Source organism: Chenopodium album, chromosome 17 (genome assembly GCF_948465745.1).
Source record: "Chenopodium album chromosome 17, dcCheAlbu1.1, whole genome shotgun sequence".
In the NCBI taxonomy this organism is placed as follows: domain Eukaryota; kingdom Viridiplantae; phylum Streptophyta; class Magnoliopsida; order Caryophyllales; family Amaranthaceae; genus Chenopodium; species Chenopodium album.
In genome coordinates, this window is record NC_137850.1 from 14,823,147 (window position 1) to 14,845,784 (window position 22,638).

At 36.8% G+C, this 22,638-nt stretch overlaps 1 protein-coding gene and 1 non-coding gene across 2 annotated transcripts; one reads left to right on the forward strand and one right to left on the reverse strand.

Annotated features, from left to right (window-relative positions):
- Window positions 1-1,198: 1,198 nt before the first annotated feature.
- Window positions 1,199-16,786, reverse strand: LOC145587636 (putative E3 ubiquitin-protein ligase RHG1A). Its single transcript, XM_081644361.1, has 5 exons — window positions 16,537-16,786; window positions 4,753-4,815; window positions 2,887-3,006; window positions 2,667-2,810; window positions 1,199-2,022 (listed from the first exon to the last, which is right to left on the reverse strand). Exons 2-5 carry the CDS (start codon window positions 4,771-4,773, stop codon window positions 1,948-1,950), a joined length of 360 nt encoding a protein of 119 aa, XP_081500487.1. The 5' UTR covers window positions 4,774-4,815; window positions 16,537-16,786; the 3' UTR covers window positions 1,199-1,947.
- A 3,026-nt stretch (window positions 16,787-19,812) lies between these two features.
- Window positions 19,813-19,918, forward strand: LOC145590448 (small nucleolar RNA R71). Its single transcript, XR_014102043.1, has one exon. It is a non-coding gene; the product is annotated as a small nucleolar RNA R71 (small nucleolar RNA).
- The last annotated feature ends 2,720 nt before the right edge of the window (window positions 19,919-22,638 follow it).

The following is a 22,638-nucleotide window of genomic DNA, read 5'->3' on the forward strand; positions in this document are numbered from 1 at the left end:
CCTATTTAGGGCAAGTTTAATCTGTTTTAGGTTGAATTTGTCCTTTATCCCCGAATATCCAGTCATGGTTCAGGACCACTATGGATTTAACGATCTCTTGGATCGTGAAGGGGTGTAACCTTCACCTCGTGAATGGTTTACAAGTTCCTAAAACTTATTGGCAACTCTTTTGCTCTAGCTTCCTTCCCTTTGGATGCCACCATGCTTAAGTGTATGATCACAGTGGGGCTCAAGTGTACGATGCTTGAAATATTCCCTACAGCATGAAAGCGAACTTTTTAGTAATGGAAAATGAAAAAGAGATAATAGGAAACACAAGACAGAACTTTAAGCCATATGAAATATTAAAGAGGAGAGTGTAAACAAAATCATTGGACAAAAGAGAGTAACAAAATTACACAATTTGATTAGAATACACGAAATACTTGAGTGTAATTTTTTTTTAATGTGAGATGAAAGACCCTACTGAACCGGCACCTCTCACGTGTTAAGCCAGTCCTGCTCCATAGGTCAACGCTTGACTGCATCAGAGTAGAGGGGGGAGATAAAGGAATCCCCCTACTCCCAAGCCAATCCACCAAGCTTGCATGGTACTTGAGCATAAATGTTACTTATGTGTTGAACTCCTGGTGGATTTGATCAGTGGCTAAATTTATACCCATTTTAATATTTAAACTTCTGATTGGCAGTTAAATAGTTTGTCTAAAATTGCTGATTTCGTATTTGATGTATCAGCTTCTTACAGAAATGTATCAACCCTTGCTTGAAGAGAGCTCCTGATGTAGTTCCAGTTTAGTTTACTAAGCTCTGTAGCGGTTCTCTATAACAACTTCGATCCATTTTAGCCTTTCTATCCTGCTATCTAAGACTACAACAAAGTGCTGTTTATAATCCAATCTGGTAAAAACTCCAAAGCTGTAGTCTGGTCATGAATCAGGTATGCATGTAATTAAGCACTACCCCGATTTCAGTAGTCTACTCTGTATTAGGGATCAAACACCAAAATTTTTTTAATTGGACAAACACATAGATGTAAATGGATTAATGGAAAACAATGCCTAATACTTCATAATTGAACAGAAGGTCGAATGATGCGTTTCAAAATCAAAGTTACGAAAATATTATTGAACAAAGAAAATCAAGTGCAATACAAAGACCCTAGGGAGGGACTTACCTTCTAGGAAGGGCCTTCCCAATTCCCAGGATCTCGAAAAACCGAGTTTATAAACAAAAGCCAACAGCTATAGCTTATAAAATCAAATTACATACATATTTTCTGTGAGTCTGCGACCCACTTTCAGGAGTTATGATACAAATATTTTCAATCTTACTTTGAATTAAAAGCAATACCTTTTTGTTCTGAAACCTTCTTAGTTCTAACATGTGCTGAAAAACTATGGCTGAAATTAGATTATTAGGCAGCTACAACTGGCACATAGAGTTCAATGTTTTGCACCTGGATATCTCATAGTAGTTATAAATGGGCAACTCTGTCGATCCAAGACTCCAATCAAATGTAAAAACAAATATTTGATAACATGAATTGATCGAACATAGCTGCAGGCTTTAACAATAGCGCTGAGAAACATATGTACTTCTTGTTCCTTACCAACTAGAGATATGTGTGTGTCCCTGGTGCTTGGTATAGAGCTCAGCCTGGTAATCCGAGCACTATTCCCAAGAAAGTATTCTCAATATCGTACTATTTGCAACAGATGTGTTACTTCGTAAATGATTGTGGGTCTATATACACTTATAACGTCCACATTATTAAGTTTCAACAATAAAAAACAATAAAAAAAAATATTCAAAACTAAAGTAACTGCAGCTAATTGCTAAAGATGTTTATAAAACTACTTTTACAGCAATAATTTTCATTGCTGCAGCGTTTTATGCACCCAAGCCCTTCATTTGACAGATCCGGCATGTATTTTTGATGATGAGCCACTATTTGATATACCTTGTATGGAACTCATGACCATAATTCAACTCTCCAATTTCTTCTCCGTAAGCATACTCTTCCTGCCATGATAACGTTTCAAGTCAGTGAAACAAAAAAAAGAAAGGAAAAGAGGGAAGGTTAACCTCATGCCATGGTAACGTTTCAAGTCAGTATAACAGCCCATGTAAAGGCAAGTCAGTCCAATTCTCTCAAATAAATAATTCTCAGCTTAAATCTCTTGTATCAGCAACCACAGTTTTTTATGAGAAACATTTATATTCAGTCATAAACCATAATGATGTTGAGAAAGGTAATAATTTTAGTCATCCTAAAATACTACTCCTGCCGTCCCATAATATAGTTCTCGTGTTCCTATTTTGGAGATAAAAAATGTTGTTCCTGTTTCTATTTTTGGATAGTATGTAAAGTCTATTATACCCTCACTTTTTTAACTTTATTCATTATATATACTCCCTAATTTACCTTTGGATTTTGCATATACTTTGTACTTTTTTCCACTTTCTCTCTGTAACTTTTGTCTATGATTGTACTTTTCACTTTTGTTAATGTAATTCATTCACTTTCTCCTCCTATTTCTTAAATAATGTGAAAAAACACAAACAAAAACTATATTATGAGATGGAGGGAGTATATTCAACTACAAAGTCACATAGAGGGAGTACTCTCTTATGTAATTAGTTAATTATAGCTAGAAGCACAATACCTTACATATGCAACATGTCTCATCATCTAAAATAGGTTCTTTGATAGCACATTCATAATATCTCCACTTTAGAAGCTCCAAAATGGTTTCCTCACTTAAACTAGAACAAACATTCGCAATATGCTCTTCTAGAGCTAACAACTCCTGGAACATATATAGCATTGTGTTAGGAAAATACCCATAAATTGACCTTAGAGGAAAATAAATAGGCAACTATTACCTCATACGACATGTTATCTACATCAAGTCTCATATCATGGTGCATATTTTGCAAAACCATTACCACTGGACACCCAAATGTGATGTGATGCACATAGTGCAGTAGAAGCATAAATGTTGCCTGATACAAATAGATAAAATCGGTGGAACATCAGTGCATTTGTATTTCAATATTATGTAGTTCAACTATACAAGAGTAAGCAAAGTGAGAGGAAGATTAGCAATAAACCACCCCCTCAGGAAGAAGGAGCTGCCAACAACATTCTGGAAAGCTTAGCTGAATCTGAATCTCACCCTTTTTTATCAGTTCCTCTATTTTAGTGCTAAAAAGATATTTATATAGTTCATAATAATATGAAAGCTAGTAGGTGCATATTCAGGAAAGGAAGATATGAGGACCCAAAAACATTAAGCCAAAGAGTTAGACCAGTTAGGTACGCAGATTGGTCATCAGTCAAAACATATAAATTAACCACGGACAATAATCTACTATATTACCATAGGTAAAGACAGAACGACAATGCATAAAGGTTCTAGATGTAGTGGGATACTCTTATCCCATTTAATATTTAGTCTTATTCCAAATATATCATTATTCCATTTCATTTGCTTATATTTATCATAAATGCTTAAGAAATTGTGTACCTCATGTGGATGAGGTGTCAGAAGATGGCGAAAGATGGAGTATGAAACAAGATAAATGATAACTACTCTTATGAATCTTTAAAATTTAATGAAACATTATACTTCAACAAATTTATACAGGTTTATTTTTCGTTTACATGAAGAATTCCATACATATGTATTCTACCCCTACAATCCTAATTAGCTAGATGATTGCCAAAAATGTTTCAGTTCATAGTCGGATTTAAGATATTGTTTTGCTATTTTGATGCTGATATACTACTTAATTACTTATGACTATTAGAGGGCTTATGCAAGTCTCTAGACAATGGCAGCTAAGTCATAAATAATTCTTACCCTAACAATTTCCTAATATGTATAAATTGTAAAATACACTGTTAGGAAATACAAGTCAGGTATATTATATTGGGATGTCTGGGAAAACAATAGTTTATTTTTCTAAATTAGGAGTAAATATATATATATATATATATATTATAATTAGAATTTCAAAGATGCCCCCACTTCAGCCATGTGTTGGAGGAAAAATGTATGATTATCAAAAATTTAGTGAAATCGTAGTGAATGATTAATGGGAAATTGAGGTTGCAGGGACAGTGTCACAATTTAAGATCCAGATAAGGGGAATAATAATAACTAATATATTCATAAAAATCATAATAAAAATCAAGCTCATTACTGAACAAGAAGTATAAACTCTAAATATCCATGCATCATACAAGCACATTCAACTTTACTTCATTTAGAAAAATATCATTCACCTCTTCCAAAATTCTTCATAAGAACTCTATCATAAGCAATTCTCCAAGATAATTTTTCCGACACAATGTAAGCTTTCATTAAAGAAATCAATGATGCAAGGATAAAAATGGCAAGAAATCACCTAGGGAAGAGAGGAGAAGAAATTGAGAACAGAGGGGAAGAAATAAGTTAAAATATCGTATTAATTTGACTTTTGACAGTTATTTAAATTCTCATGACAAAACCTTTTCCAAGTTCCTCAAAACACACGATGAAGCATTTTATAGTTTATATATTGACATACATTCCTTTGTTTGGTACTAACAATAAATTACCATAAGAATTAAAGATACACTAATTAAATTGAGTGGAGAACATCAAAAAGAGAATAGAAATGAATTAGATGATACCATATATGATGCCGAGTGATGGATGAAAAATTATAAGAACATGATTTAATTACCACTATATTCTAAGATACCTGTGATTGCACGAAGTACATTTATTGTTCATTCTGTGCATCAAAAATGCTCTGAGAATGTGGCTACACAAGTAAGAGCAAACATTAGGCATTAACCTCCATAGGTCAGCAACAAGAATAAGTTACTAAGCCAAGAAAAATTAACAAAGGAAAATCATGAAAAAATATGATATAAAAGCATATTAGAGATAAAGGTATTGACTGAAAAATGTAAACGCAAAACATGAACAAACAAAGAAATTATTGCTATTCCAGATGATGCAGAACCACTAAAAATATGGAGTAACAAAATGAAATAGTAAAGTTGAATTAGGCCAGTTGACCATGTGTGAGTAAATATTACATCACAAGAAGTGGACGTAAAGGCAATAGCTTAAGTTAGTGTCTGCAAAGGCTGTTAGTTCTAAATGCGGAACATGCTTTAATAAGGAAAGATCCAGCCAGGGACTGTAAACCAGGGGGATCAGTTTTTCTTTTACATAACTACATCCGTTCACTCCATTTCTCGGCTGGAGGCCCTATGTGCAATTACACGCAAGAATTCATAATAACCAAGCTAAGTACCAGTCATAGAGCTTTCAATTTCAGAGGGTCAAGCCGGATAAGATAGAGATTTTAATGTCCAACTGACAATCTCAATCTAGAAATGCTACTAGCAGCTAGCCATGGTAAGTATCCCCAAAAGAAGGTTTTGCCTAGTGATATTCCATGGCAGTATCACCAAGTCAAAGATAAGAATCACACTTCAACAATCAAATTTCAAGATCTCTGTCCAAAAACACATGTACAAAGATGGTAGGTACCATAATCCTCTTCACAACAGTTTAAGTGTTTAACCAATTAGATTTCTTTTTAGACAGAATCATCCACATGACAATCAAACTCAGGTACTAAAGCACCAAAAATTGCATGATAGATAAACTTATGGAAGGCAATTAGGAAAACATGCCTCTTTTGTTTAGGGATGTCATAAAAACAATTTCATAGGAATAAAAGATTTCTAATGCTTGGAATAAAATTGGTGAATCTTTCTAATGAACAATCTTTCATAACAACCCATTCTATTTATAGATCTTGAAGAAGCTGTAGTGTTGAGAACGTGACATGTCTACAATGGTGTACATGATCTCTTAGAAACAAAGGACATACATGACAATGAAGCATATCATCAATGGTAAAAGTTAAGGCTCCAAACAGCTGAAACTAGTGCATGGAAAAGCTATGCAAAATCTCAACCTAAGAGACCTAAAAGAGAAATGCAATATTTGTTAATGGTTGTAACAATCCATGTGCCTCCTACAGAACCAAAATAATACGGTAGTATCAATAAAAGCTGCCTAAAGTCTCAATCTAAGATATATTGCAGGAAGCATAGGATTTAAAGGAGAGAATAGGGTAACATAAAGCTTGGATTAATAAGTCTCATAAAAGTTCAAATATTGAGAAGAGAAATAAAGAAATTAGTGGGTGTTTATACATCAGCTTACTATAATGAAAAGAATATCAAAGAATCAGGTGATAATTAGGGTTTGCTTGTAAATCATTCCAAGGTGTTGCCATTTCCAAGACACCAAGAAGCCATTACAATATGATAGTAGATATTGTGTAATGCCTGTATGAATCCTTCCAAGACCCTAATCAAAGTGAATCTTTTAGTTTTTTAACAAAAATAGTAATTACAAAAAAAAATTATCAATGACGCTTTTCAAATGATATGTGATCATTGAGTTTTTTAGATGTGTTATCTTAAACTATACTCTGTTTTGAAATTTATAGCTCAAAAGACTCATGTGCAGTAGTCATGTCCATGATCTATTAGGGATATTCGTCCTAAATGATCGAACATGTAAAAATTTACATATTTAATTGTCGTTCTACTTCCGGCTATGGTGTATTCTTAGGTGACAATCAAGTCTCTTCGTTCTCCAAATGTAAGTGAAACTCTATTGATTTAGACTTGTTGGATATGTAAATTACTGCTTAAGCTTAATTGGCCTCACATTGGAGCTAATATAGCATTTTGTGACAATGAGTAAATCTCAAAAGCAATTTGATGCCTAGGAAGGCAGAAATCACATTCAAATGATTTGAGCGAGATCGACCAAGTTACTTTAGGGGCTGCTTGTGTCTAGCATATTACTTCCTCTTTATGCAAACATCATCAACTTCTTCAAGAAAGGTCTTCCCTGACAACTATTACGTATTTGATTAATTATTGAGCGCCCGTTCTCCTACCGCTTCACTAGGGTCAGGAGATTGATAGAATATCTTAGAATATTTTTGTAGACAATCCTTTATAATCGTCCCTTCTAATAATACTAGATACACATTAAAAGAGTATATGACATACTAATTGAAGGAGAATTTACCAATTATAACATATCATATGTGGTAGACAGGTTAGCCCATTGTAGTGTTTTGTGACAATGTGTAATTCTTCAAAGCAATCGGATGCCCACGAGTCACATTCAAATGGATTTCTACTTTAGTCAAGAACAAGTTTCGTGTCTAGCATATTCCTTCCTCTTACGTTATGCAAAATCTTCAAATTCTATATGTAGAATCTACCTCATCAGCTTTTGATTTTCGGATCCAATTGGGCTACTGTTCTCATATTGCTTTGGTTTCAAGGTGCGAGAGAGTGATAGATTGTAGGTATTGCTAGGTTGCACAAAAATAGGGGAACTAAAATTCATGTGAATTTGGATAGGGAATTTGTTTGGTTAGCCAAAAAAAGTGAAAATGTAGAAAGCACAAATTCTTGGGAATTTCCAATGGCCATAAAACATAGAAATTACATTACTAAGCCCCCCTTGATAACCTAAAATTTCATGATTTGCAAAGGTCTTCTTAACAACCAAAAACTTTAGCCCGTTCCTAAGAACTTTAATTCCAATGAAATACAAATGTCGATGAGAATTTATGCGTTTGGATTTAATAGTGAAGGGAAATGGAGGTCAAGGAAATGAGCGTATAATACTGAAGGAAAATGGTGACGAAGGAAATCTTTCCTTTTCCTTTTCACTTTGTTTGGATAGTAAAGGAGGAAAGAAAGGAAGGGGAAAGGTTAGCTCCATGTTCCCTCCAAAATCCCTCTAGCGTATTAATGAGAGAAGGAAAATGTATCCCTCCCTCTCCTTCCCCTTCCTCCTTCAATCCTTTACCCAAACAAGAGAAATTGTCCTCCTCCTTTTCTCTTCTCTTGTTTTCCTTTCATTTCCTTTCGTCCAAACAAAGTTTTAATTCATATGTCAACCTAACAATACCATAGAATATTTATGTAGACAATCTCTTATAATCACCCTTTCCTACCATACTGGATATTATACATTAAAAGAATATCCGACACCGAAACTGAAGGGGAATTGACGCGGGTTGAGACTAGGTCATTGAAACTAATCCTCCCACGGTCAAAACAAAATTTGTAAGCACTTAACCAACCCAAATACTAGTATAGAGGTAAGTCAAGGGTCGAACCCAAGGGAATGGAGGGAAGTTAACTATTGCTAAAGTTAAGCTATCTCGAAATCAAAATGGGAAAGTAAGATGTCTAGATTCAACTAAACAAACAACGCAAACACAAAGTAAATCGATATATCAAGCACTACGGATTAGGATCCTCATATACTTGTAATGGATACAAACTAATCGAGATTGAGATTGATTAAGTCAAGCATTGCGAAGGAAAATCGATAATGCAATCAAAAGTGTATGATAAGCTATTCTCCTAGAGGTCTAACTAGCTCCAAATACGAGAGACTCTACCTAGGAACTTCACAAATCAACTCGATCGACAAATGCAAGCCACAAATCAATTGTCCGTATTAAAGTGAACTCACAATGCAATCTGGTGCACCAATCAAACTTAGCTACTCTTCAATTAAGCACACACATGCACAAAATCAATTAGCCAATTTAATCACAAGATTAACTCAATCAATTTCCCCCAATTAGTATTGATTATTACTCATACATGCTTCACCATCACCCTAGCAAGTAAACTACTCACAATCCATGAAAGAAATCAAAATCAAAACTAAACTAATCAACAAGTGCATCATCATCATATTAATCAAACTAAATTCAATCACTAATCAATTAAACTTGAACAATGAACAAACAATTGAAATTAAAAGCTAAAGATTGCATTAAAGCAAAAGAAACCCTTACAAACTTTGGTGAAATCAAAAGAAATTGTGCTTAGAATCATCAATCATCAACCATGAACTATGAACTTCTCTCTCTACAAACTAGAGTTTCTCTCTCTAAAATTTGATCTCAAAACTATCTCTAATTATCTCTAATTCCCTTCTCACTACTAAAATTCGGCCAAATTGCGACCGCATCAAACGGTCGCAGAAAATAGCAAAAACGGTCGCAAAACATAATTGCGACCGTCAACGGTCGTAACATGGCGGTCGTTATTCTCTTGGTCGCAAAAAAACAAAATTACGACCGTTTGACGGTTGTAGATTTTTTGCGACCGTTTTTACTATTTTCAACGACCGTTATGAAAACGGTCGCAAATATCAATAATTGCGACCGCTTTATGAAACGGTCGCAAATATTGAAATTAGCGACCGTCATAAGTGGTCGCTAAAAGTTTTAAAAAGAACAAAAAAAAAAAGAAAACAGACCCATCACCCACCCAACCTTGACCCAGATCCATCGAAACTAGATCCCACCCAAACCACCACCACTGCCACCCTCAACAACCACTAGCCGCCGCCCTCTACCCACCATCACCTTCGCCCACCTTCAACCACCAATACCCACCACCACCCACCCACCCCTAACCCAGAAAAACATAAATTTATCAAAAAAAATTAACCTAGAAATTTAATCAACAAAAACATCCGATTAAACCAACAAAAACAACACATATAATTTCGAACAAATTTACAAAAATCAAACAAAAAATTGAAAAAAAAAGCAACATAAATTAATCAAAACAATTTAACCCACAAATAAAATGCACAAAAATTAAATAAAAAATCAACAAAAAATACGAACACAAATTAAACCCACAAACACTAAGCAAAATTTGAATAAAAACTCAACTCAAAAAAACCCACAAAAATTCAAACAACACACAATTTCAACAAAAATCGAACCACTATTTGAACAAAATCAACAAAAATTCGAACCAAAACACAAAAAAAAATCGAACCAAAACTCAAACAAAAACACAAACAAAAATCGGAATAAAATTGAACAATCATGGAAATTAGAGAAGAAAATAAAACAACAAAAATTGAAAATAAACAAAAATATAATAAAAATTCAGAGAAGAAACACATACCTTTCACAAAACTTCTTCCTCTTTAGGTTTATATGGTCAAATTTGAGTATAAAAACTCCAAATCTGGAATTTTTATGGTCGAGTTTGACCATTAATACCAAACTTTGACGAAAATACAACACCACAATTCATTAGTTGACAGAAATCCTAAGAAAAAGATAAAATGAAGAAGAAACAAAGAAACAGAGATGGAGCGAAAATCCTAAGGAAAGAGAACGAGAAGGAGAAGAGGAAAGAGTATGGGAGGGAGAATAGGAGGAAATTTAGAGAAAGAGAACAAGTTTGCTTTGTTTGATTTTTCGGCAATGAAAGTCAGAAAATAGGAGATGAGAGTGAAAAAGGAGAATGAATTAGAGAGAGGAGGAACGTGAGAAGGAAAGAGAGGAGATAAGGAAAATGAAGGAAGAGTAGCGGCTGTGTAAAAAAATTAGGGTTAGTGTGAGTTGGAAGTTGGAATCCCTTTTATACCCTATTTTAAAAATAAAAAAATAAAAAACAATTACGACTACTAAAACGGTTGCAAAATTAGAAATATGCGACCGTTTTAGAGGCGGTCGCAGATTATGACATTTACGACCGTCTCTTTGCTGGTCGCAGATTATGAGATTTACAACCGTCTTTGACGGTCGCAAACAATTTAATTTAATTTAGAATTATTTTTAATTGTTCAAACATCCTAGCGATCGTCTAAAAGGCTAAAAACGATCGCAAAACGGTCGCAATTTGCGATCGTTGTCAAAGCAGTCGTAATACTGCAACCGCATAAAAAACGGTCGCAATTTAGCCGAATTTTAGTAGTGTCTCCCTCTAAAATTAGAAGAAAAGTCTATATATAGTAAAACTAACAAAAAGAAATTAGTGAGATCGTCCAAAATAGACCCGTACAGGCGCGGCCTTCTTCAACAAGGAGCGCTGCCGCGCAAAAATGGGTACAGAACAGGGAGAGCAGGCGGCGCGCCCGCGCTAGGGCTACGCGCACCTGCGCCACCAGGCTGCGCGGCCGCGCCATAGTCGCGTGCGCCCGCGCCAAGGAACAGGGCAGCCCCTCTTCACCACCATTTTGAAGCTCCTTGTGCGCTCCACTCCATGCTCTTGATAAACACGGGACATGGCAGACCCAAAATCACCTCGATGGTGGGTTCAACACGAGAATCCGTGCCCCCACGGCTTGAATGCACGGCCCAAGGCCAAATGAAACTTCCGCTTCTCCATACTTGAGCTTCAAATAGAGAAAACTAGGCATCCTAACCAATGCCAAACTTGGGAAGGGCTCTTGGGAATCTTTAGATAACGACCTTAACTTGAAAAATGAAAGAAAACAAGCAAATAAAAGGGAAAAAGACAAGAAAAACCAAGAAATGCATGGAAATGGAAAATCAACTAAGTAAAGAGCAGACTAAAGAAATAAAAATCAAAACTAAGGAAAAAGGAAAGAAAAGAACTATAAAAGCAATCTAAAATCATCCTAAAAGAGAACAAATGAGTGCCATAAATGACACTCATCAAATTCCCCCAAGCTAAACTTTTACTCGTCCTCGAGCAAAATCAGGCAAGCAAGAATAAGGATGTAAGACTTATTGAAAATGAAAATGAAAGAGAAAAGAAGAGAATATACACTAAGACTCACTTCCGTAGGAATCACAGCTGTTTTTAGCTACAACAAGCCCTTTAAACCCCTAGATTGCCCTAGAAGATGAGTAAAGGTCTCGTAAGGGTTTCCTAAGAGGTTAACCCGTAACTCTCAACAAACAAGCATGAGGCAAATCACAAAAGTAAAAGAAATCAAAAGAAAAGTAAAATCAAAACCTTTACGAATTGAACTCTTACAAAATGACTACACTTCAAATGAATAAACAACTTTCTTAAGCAAATAGGGGTATGCATGTTCCAAGATATCCAAGGTTGATTGAAACATAGAATATGCTAAGCGTAGAGAACTAGTTATCACAATCCACCTTCATTCCATTTGATCTTACCGCGTTCTCCCTATAGTCTCAAATCTCCCTCTAGTGAGCATCTCAATAGCTCCTCGAAGGAGCCGAAAAAGAACATATTTTAGGCTACTCGACGTCTTGACTTTGCATCCCCTCTCTTTAGGCTTTAACTCATAATGCCCTCCCTCGATATGTGACTCAACCTCTAGGTCGAAAGGTCTTTCCCAATGGTTGTAACATAAGGGAAAAAAGGGTGAGGGTAGGCTTAAAATTTAGAATTTGGCGGTATTCCTGATTAGTGAAGCAAAAGGGTGATCAAACCTTCTCCTTATAACCAAGTAATCGCCAAACAAAAACAAACTAACACCCCCAAGCTTATTCAAAGCTATAACCACAATCATATATACAAAAAGCGTAAACGCTTCTCCCCCAAGCTTAAAGGAAGCATTGTCCTCAATGCATGAAAAGGAGAAAAACAATTACATCAAAATATTTTTGAATTTTCTCAATTTTTTTCAAATGATTCAGATTTTGCCAAAGCTATATTAATATACTTTGCTTGTTATCATTTATCAATACTTTTCATTTTTTACATTATTCATTGTCCTTGCCTCTTTTAACTATGGACGGCTTTTTCATTTATTCACTTGCCATTATTCACAAGATATACACAACACAAGCTTGCTTACAAATAGAACCAATATCCAAACTCATATACCACAATCTCCAAGAACATGATCATTTGCTTCACAAAAACAAAGAATGGAACAAAAAGAAACAAAAGGCTCAAAGTTCTAAAGATGTGGCTTGAAAAGAAGGGGAAAAGCTCAAATGGTTAGCAAGTAGGCAAATGGGAACCCAAAAACTAAAATTAAGAAAAATTAACCTAGAAAAAGAAAAATTACCACCCCGAAAAGATGTCTTTGTCTTCCCTAGATGGTTCGGTCTCGTGTTTGAGAATTATGAGTCAAGATTCAAGATTAGGTTTGCAATAGTCAAGGATCCATGCCGCTCAATTCAAGTAATTGTAGAAGGATAGAAAAATATGTAAACCTCACATGGATGTAGCAAAAACTCACTATAGGTGTCAAATCGACCATAGGAAGCAACTACCAAGCATGCCACAAGCAAGTAGAATCGGGTTTCATGATCCCCCTAGTTCTTAGACATGCTACCTTAGCATACGCTATCCTAGAATCAACCAAGCATATTCTCAAACCGTGCATACCACTACCAATTAGGAAGATGTTCATTCAAAAGCAAAAGTCCGTTGGTATATAGTCCAATTCACTAGAAAGTCAACAAAAAGAAAAAGGAAAGCCTTAAAAACTTTATTCAAACCAAAATCAAAAAGAAAGAAAAATAAGAAAAAAGTAAAGAAAATAAAAGAGAAAAAGGAAAACAAAGATAGAGGAAAAGTAGGAAAATAAAGAAAGGAACAAAGATGCAAGAAGAACATGTAATTCTATATCGTCAAACCAGTGGTCATTCGACAACAACATCAAAGACCCCAAACACTCTAAGGTGTTACAAGCATTACATCCTCGAACCGTTCAACTTCTCCTAAACTAATCCTAATCTATGCATCATGAAAAGAAAACAAAATAAAAGAAGCAAATAAGAATGATCTCACCGGGCTTCCAAGCAATGCTAATAAAAATAAGGCGAAAAGTCCACCACCTTCATTAAGTTCAAAGAATCAATAGCATCATCAACCAAGCCAAGTGAGAAGAAGAATAGAAAATAGAGCTATAAACAAAGAAAATGGTTAGTAACTTCAAAACAAAGTAAAAGAAAGCAAACTAAACAAAAAGAAACTACAAAGCAAAAAGAAAATGAAACTACCAAAAAGAAAGTAAGAAAAGTAGAGAAATATAAAGAAACAAAACACTAAATTGGCATTTAATCATCTAAACTACAAGATTTGGATTAAAGGGATTTGGATTCAAGGGATTTCGATATGCGGGAGCAAACAACATGCATCATCATCAAAGCAATCGAAACAACAACATCATCATCAAGAGAAAAAGAATACAGATGAAAGAAACAACAACTAAACAACATCAAGAGGAGACTAAAGCATGCAAATATCAATCATCAAGGCAAGAAGTAGACAAGGCAATTACCAACTACAAAATTGGCCACCGAGACAAACCCCTAAGAAAATCAAGTTCCCCCAAGCTAAACATGAATACATCTCAACATCCCTTTAATACAAGGCAAACAACACATAAATTAAGGGATGGAGGAACAATGCACAAAGAAGTAGACAAGGCAATTACCAACTACAAAATTGGCCACCGAGACAAACCCCTAAGAAAATCAAGTTCCCCCATCTAAACATGAATACATCTCAACATCCCTTTAATACAAGGAAAACAACACATAAATTAAGGGATGGAGGAACAATGCACAAAGAAGGGGAACTAACTACCACTCGGCCCGGTATTATCATTGTCATCCTCATCATAGGAGAACCCAAATGGGGGACCATAAGGATCCCATCCCCTGATGTAACCGGGTGGCCAACCAAGTGCTCCTTGAAGTTTTCTTATTGCCAAGGGGCAAGGGGAGCATATTGCTCGGGCAAGGCGAGCGGTAGTGGATGATCGGGGTGCACATAGGGGTAATTAGGATCACACCTATAATCGCTCCCACCGGGAACACGGTAATCGTAGTTACCGTGCTCATCGGGGAATGAGCGAGTCTCGGTGTTGGACCCCGGGGGTCCTTGCCAATAAGGATACCCACTTGATGGAATAGGACCAAGTTGGGGTGAAAAGTAAGGATAGTTAACCGCGGGAGAGACTTCCCCACGGTTAACACTAACATCATACATTTGTTGTTGTTGGAGAAACATACCTTGTTGCATCTCCGAAATGCCTCTCATTCGATTATACATTGCCGCAAAATCTTGATCATACATGCCTTCCAAATGAATTTGCATCCCCTTCATTTGCCTACTAAGAGCATCCATATCGGGGTTTGCAAACTCGTAATCTTGTTGATCTTGATGTTGTTGTTGTTGAAGATGTTGTTGTTGCGGTTGTCGTTGTTGACTACGTTGTTGTTGTTGTTGATCTTCTTCTTCTTCTTCTTCTTTACCTTCACTTATCTCTTCATCATCATCATCATCATAGGGAAGGCGGTGACTTAAGGGAACATGCCATATATTAGGCACATCCTCACGGTGGATAGAAGTCAAGGAAGGGTTAGGGAGATAACACTAATGTTTGTTCTCCCTAAGCCACTCGAACACCTCATCATCTTCATTCTTTGCCAAAAATTGCACTTGTTTCAATTGAGCAATATCAAGGTAGAGAGTGCTCGGACTACCCACCGGAGTACAAGAGGGAAAGTAGTGGCCAAGATTAAGGTTGGTCGCAAGCTGCGAGACCATACTACCACAAGGAATCTCACGACTTCCTATCTTGCAAACTCTTGCAATATTTCAAAAATATGAACCCCAAGTTCAAGCGACCACGGTATTCCTCCCGGGTAGCCAACCAAAGAATCCGGAACTCTAATTGACTCATTTTGCCCAATTCTTGATTCGTGATTACTGAGTACCCCAAAAGCCGATGAAGAACTCGAAGACATGGTTGGAATACCTTACTAATCGAAGCATACCGAGTCTCAAAGTCACCACCCCCGGAAATATCATCCCACCATGAGTGTTGGTCATAAACATCGTTGAAGAAGTACTCGGGGTCCAAAATATCTGCCCCCGGATCAAAATCAAGAGCCGCATTGAACTCTTCAAGAGAAATATCTTGATAAATGTTGAAGAGTTGAAAAGAGACTCGGTAGTGACCACCTTCTACCGCCCCATACGAGACCGTGGCCAAGAATTCCAAAGTAGGCTCAAGATAGGTACGGTAGCTTTGGTTTATGAATGAGCTCATTCGAAGATTAGCAAACAACTCCCTTAAATCTCATCAATGCCCAATTTTATCATATCTTGTTGGAAATAGTGTCTAGAGGGTTTGAGGGAACAATCTGTTTTTAACTTGAGATACCGAGCTTTTTAAATTGGGTAGGTGATTTTTATTTTGGGTATAGGCGTGGGTTGTTGAGGTTGTGAGGTAGAGGGGTTAGGAGTGGGTTCCTCAATTGTAATGTTGGTTTTTCGCTTCTTAAGAAGGTTCTTCACATGTTTAGACATGATGATTCTTCAAAAATACCAACTCAAAATTCAATCAAGCAACACCACAAACACCGCAATAGCACCAACAAACACTCCAATTGCCAAAATCACACCCCTTAGCCAAAATCACCAATCACACACTAAGCACTTTACTACCAAAATCCGAAATTTTCAACTTCTCAAATTCACAACAATTTCGCACAGTTTTGCTACAAAAACAATTAACAATACAATGTGAGGCAATAACAATCATCAAACAACACAAATATTCAACCAAAAATCAATATCAATCAACAAAATCATCAAAACTTATACTACCACTATTCACAGCCAAAAACAATCTAATTCTTGCAACAATATGATATAATAATGCAATTAAGAGTAAAGGAAGATGATTATACCATACAAGAAGCAAGATTAAACCACAATTAGCCACCGATTCCCTCAAGAACAAATGGTCCCAAAATTGGTCAACAATGGATGAGAGAGATTGGAGATTGAAATGGATGAAATTAGTGTGATTTTTGTTGAAAATGATGAATTTGAACAAAGATTTAGATGATTTTTGATGAAATTTGGAAGATTAGATGATGAAATTTGATGAGAGTATGGCTAGGGTTTGTGCGGTTTTGAGAAAGGCGTGCGTTCGAATGTGATAGGAAAGAAGGAGAAATGAGGAAAAGAAAGGGGAAAAAAGAAAAAAAGGAGTCACGGCTCAGGGGTGCGCGGCCGAGTGGCCTGACAGCGCGTCCGCGCCAATGTCGCGCGCGGCCGCGCCCCACACTAGCACGCCCACGCTAATCAGCACTCCTCTTTTCTTGCTTCCTCGGTGCGTTCACCTGTGGGCTCTTCGTTCAATATCATCCCGGGGATATTGAACCTACCAAATATGGCAATTTCAACACATGTTGACAGTGGGTTCAACATCCCAAAATAATGATAGCACCACAATGAACCCACCAAGTTCAAACTTTCTTCAAATTTTAGCACAATTTTCCTTATCTTACCTCACTAAAATTTCTTACCCTTTTACCTCCAAATTCGATAAAATCGAACATAATCATATCAAAAACCGCGAAACACCTTTCCATTGCTCATGCTCACTTGAAGTAATCCAATTCTCACGAAATTGACCTATCAATCCAAATAGAAAACTAGTGAAAGAAAAGAAAGGAACAAAAGAAAGAATATTAAGAAAAATAGAAATCAAAAGAAAAAGGGTTAGAAATCTGGGTTGTCTCCCGGGAAGCGCTTGCTTAAGGTCCTAAGCTTGACCCTTCCTCCAAATCACGGAGGTTAAAAAAGCACCACATTATCCAAAGTGGTGGAGAGGGAAAAATCATTACAAAGCTTGTGCAAAATCACATCATGAATCATGTCATCTTGAATCATAGAAACTGATTCAAACTCTCTAGACTTCATCGTCCTCTTGAATTTCGTGGAAACTCTCTTTCTCTTCCTTGATTTCTTCTTCCTTGGATCCTTGAGATCCTCAAGTTCACCTTTTGAAAATCTATTTTCATCTTCCTTTAGAGAAAGATCAAACCAGAAGGGCATCTCAAACTCATCTTCAAGCTTCGAATGATCCTTGTCTTCTTCACTAACAACCTTGCTTTCAACACTTTCAAGAACATCATCACAAGCTACAAGCATATCGTTAGTAGTAGACATAAACATGGAATCATTAACATTTGAAGACAACAACTTTATGCACATAAGATAGAGACTCATGCATCGACTTGAGCTTAAAACTTGCCTTACTATCACCAACACACAAGGTAATCATGCCACCTTTCACATTTATTAAAGCACCCGACGTTGCTAAGAATGGCCTCCCTAGGATGATAGGAATGTTTTCATCTTCCACAATCTCTAGCATAATGAAATCAACGAGAATAGTAAACTTTCCTATTTGAGGGGCACATCCTCAATTCTACCCTTTGGGAACTTAATAGAACGGTCGGCTAATTGAAGGGTCATGTTGGTTGAAAGGAGCTCACCTAACTTGAGTTTCTTGAAAACGGAGTAAGGCATGATGCTAACACTAGCACCAAGATCACAAAGGGCATTTTGAAACAATTTCTTATTAATATTACAAGGAATGGAGAAATTTCCGGGATCTTTCATCTTTGGGGGCAAGTCATTATTGATAAAGGAGCTACAACACTCCCCCAAACTCACTGGCTCAACCACATTGCAATCTCTCTTACCGCTCAAGATTTCCTTAAGAAATTTAGAATAGTTAGGCATTTCTCTTAAAACATCGGTGAAAGGAATAGAAAGATGGATTTTTCTTTAACATCTCGATAAATCTCCCAAATTGTTCATCCAACTTGTACCTATTGAACCTTTAGGGATATGGAAGTCTCGCTTAAAATCCTCATCTTGCTTCCTCTCTTTCTCAACACTCTTCTCATTAGAGTTATCACTCATCTTTCTAGACTCATCACTCATCTTTTTCTCTTGAACTTCCTCCTTGCTCACACTTCTTGACACCTCATTCTCATTTTCCTCACTTGAGTCACTCCTCTTCTCATCCTCCTCACTCATCCTAGAACCTCTCTATTCTAGCACTTTCCCACTCCTTGTGGTGATGGAATAAACGGGTTTCTTAGGATCAAATCCTTGAGAGGATAATGAAGAAGGACTAGCAGAATCTTTCAAGGTATTGGCTAGTTGAGTGATTTGGGTTTAAAGCATCTTATTGTGTGTTATTATCTCATTAAACTTTTTGTCACTCACCAACATGTAAGTGTTCAAAATCTTTGTTTGGTTCTCAATGATTTCCTCTAAGGTAGTCTTTGAAGATGGGGTTTAGCATAAGAATTATAACCATTGCCTTGAGGTCTTAGAGCAAATCCGAGTGGGGGTCCCCTTTGGTTGTTGTTTTAAAAATTGCCCCTATTTTGATTGTTCCAATTACCTCGGCCTTGATTGTTGCCAAAATTTTGGTGTTGGCCACCAAAACCATGAGATTGGCCTCGATTTCCATACTCTTGGCTTTGGTTTTGATTACTATAACCTTGACTGTTATAGTTACCTCAGAAACCTTGATTTCCTTGGTTCCTATAACCACCATTGTTGTAGTTATCAAAACTACCTTGTTGGTGAGTATTCCTATTCCCAAAATTCCTTGGACCATCAAATCTTTGTCCATTATTATTGTTGGAAACAAAGTTTACTTGCTCACAATCATTGTTTTCAACATCATCACAATTTTCAAAAGCATTTGGACAATTATAGAAGAGTCATGGTCATAAGACCCACAAACATCACAAAAAACACAACCACTTGGCATATTACTTGAAGTAGAAGGAGGAGTATAGTTAGAAGGTGTACCTCTCCCCTTAATGTGGGAGGGAAGACTTGGTGCAATCGAAGAGCCACTCTCTAGCTTGGCCTTGATCAATGTCATCTCCTTCCCCAAATTCGAGATTTGGGAAGACAAGTTATTGATCGCATTGAGATCAATCGAATAGACCGTTGAGCCACTCTTGCTTGTAGGCTCTCTCTCTCCCTCTTGCCAATCCATGTAGTGACGAACTACATCCTCAATTATGTCTACAACCTCGTCCTCGGTCTTGTTCATTATCGGGCCTCCGGCTCCAGTATCAAGACACGACTTCCATTGGGGGCTCAATCCTCCATAGAAAATTTGTATGATTTGGTAAGTCGGGATTCCACGGTGAGGAAATTCTCGTTGATACTCCTTGTATCTTTCCCAAGCCTCATACAAACTCTCACTAGGCTTTTGCTTGAAACTTTGGATTAGAGTTCTTGCCTCGGCGGTCTTCTTTTGAGGGTAAAAACGGGAAAGAAACTCCTTAGTGACCTCATCCCAAGTTCTCAAGGAATTAGGTTTACTTCCTTGTCTAACCACTCCAAAGCTCTTCCGATTAGAGAGAATGGAAATAGCTTGAGCCTTATGAATTCTTGAGAAACCCCATTGACCTTGATTGTATTACAATACTTCTCGAACACTTTGAGATGATTTAGTGGGCTTTCATGCTTGGCACCACTAAATTGCCTTATCATTGTTATCATTGCCAGCCTTATCTCAAAGTCATTGGCGAGTGTTGTTGGTGGAGCTATGCCACTCTCGAATCTATAAGCTCCGAGAGTTCCTAACTCCTTCAAAGCAACTCTTAGATTAGCTCCCATGCTTCCTCGATCCTCTTCTTCTTTTTCTTGATGAATTTCCTCTCTTGGGAAGCTTGGACTTGAAGAACGATTAGCAACCCTTATCCTTGTTATGGTTCTCTCAATTTCAGAATCAAATGGCACTAAAGTCCTTCCTCTTATCCTACGCATACAAAAACTCAAAGCCAATATCAATAGCACGGCTACAATTGTAGCCTAAAAGAGAAAAATCATTTTGTATTTTTGAAATAAAGTGAATAGACGTAACAACAATAGCAAACTACTACGCCATTCCGCGGCAACGGCGCCATTTTTGACGCGGGTTGAGACTAGGTCATTGAAACTAATCCTCCCATGGTCAAAACTAAATTTGTAAACACTTAACCAACCCAAATACTAGTATAGAGGTAAGTCAAGGGTCGGACCCAAGGGAATGGAGGGAAGTTAACTATTGCTAAAGTTAAGCTATCTCGAAATCAAAATGGGAAAGTAAGATGTCTAGATTCAACTAAACAAACAACGCAAACACAAAGTAAATTGATATATCAAGCACTAGGGATTTGGATCCACATATACATGTAATGGATACAAACTAATCGGGATTGGGATTGATTAAGTCAAGCATTGCGAGGGAAAATCGATAATGCAATCAAAAGAGTATGATAAGCTATTCTTCTAGAGGTCTAACTAGCTCCAACTACGAGAGACTCTAGCTAGGAACTTCACAAACCAACTCGATCGACAAATGCAAGCCACAAATCAATTGTCCGTATCAAAGTGAACTCACAATGCAATCTAGTGCACCAATCAAAGTTAGCTACCCTTCAATTAATCACACACATGCACAAAATCAATTAACCAATTTAATCACAAGATTAACTCAATCAATTTCCCTCAATTAGTATTGATCATTACTCATACATGCTTCACCATCACCGTAGCAAGTAAACTACTCACAATCCATGAAAGAAATAAAAATCGAAACTAAACTAATCAATAAGTTCATCATCATCATATTAATCAAACTAAATTCAATCACTAATCAATTAAACTTGAACAATCACCAAACAATTGAAATCAAAAGCTAAAGATTGCATTAAAGCAAAAGAAACCCTTACAGACTTTGGTGAAATCAAAAGAAATTGGGCTTAGAATCATCAATCATCAACCATGAACTATGAACTTCTCTCTCTACAAGCTAGAGTTTTTCTCTCTAAAATTTGATCTCAAAACTATCTCTAATTATCTGTAATTCCCTTCTCCCTCTAAAATTAGAAGAAAAGTCAATATATAGTAAAACTAACAAAGAGAAATTAGTAAGCTCGTCCAAAATAGATCCGTACAGGCACGACCTTCTTCAAGAAGGAGCACGGCCGCGCAAAATTGGGTACGGAACAGGGAGAGCAGGCGGCGCGCCTGCGCTACCAGGCTGCGCGGTCGCGCCATAGTCGCACGCGCCCGTGCCTGGAAACAGGGCAGCCCCCCTTCACCACCATTTTGAAGCTCCTCGTGCGCTCCACTCGATGCTCTTGATAAACACGTGACATGGCAGACTTAAAATCACCTCGATGGTAGGTTCAACACGAGAATTCATGCCCCCACGGCTTGAATGCACGGCCTAAGGCCAAATGGAACTTGCACTTCTCCATGCTTGAGCTTCAAATAGAGAACACTAGGCATCCTAACCAATGCCAAACTTGGGAAGGGGTCTCGGGAATCTTTAGATAATGACCTTAACTTGAAAAATGAAAGAAAACAAGCAAATAAAAGGGAAAAAGACAAGAAAAACAAAGAAATGCATGAAAACGGAAAATCAACTAAGTAAAGAGCAAACTAAAGAAATAAAGATCAAAACTAAGGAGAAAGGAAAGAAAAGAATATAAAAGCAATCTAAAATCATCCTAAAGAGAACAAATGAGTGCCACAAATGACACTCATCAGGAATTTACCAATTCTAACATGCCATATCATAAGCGATAGACCATTATAGTATTTAGTGACAACGTGTTAATCTTAACAGCAATCCGATGCCGACTAATCACTTTCTAGATATCCACTTTTGGCAAGAACAAATTACTTAATGGGATGTTCGTGTCTAGCACGTTTCTTCACTCTTCCACTATGCGAACATCTTCAAACACGAAGAATCTTCCCCATCAGCTACTAGTTCCTACCGCTTTGATTGTAGGGTGCAAGAAGATATAATAGGAAATCTTACATATACTTGGAAAAAATTTCTTATATTGATTAGGTACCCCTTCTCTACCATATTGGATATACTTACAAAGGATACACAACATCCTAACTCAATGGGGAATATATCAATTCTAAGACGTTATATCCCAAACGTTAAGACAATTAAG

Bases quoted from the DNA above. Each gene is read 5' to 3' on its own strand.
- LOC145587636 (XM_081644361.1), bottom strand. From the start codon at position 4,773: ATGTACTTCGTGCAATCACAG. The intron at 2,811-2,886 runs GTAATAGTTGCC...TATATGTTCCAG, and splicing joins TAGATAACATGTCGTATGAG to GAGTTGTTAGCTCTAGAAGA. The intron at 2,023-2,666 runs GTATTGTGCTTC...TTATCATGGCAG, and splicing joins AGACATGTTGCATATGTAAG to GAAGAGTATGCTTACGGAGA.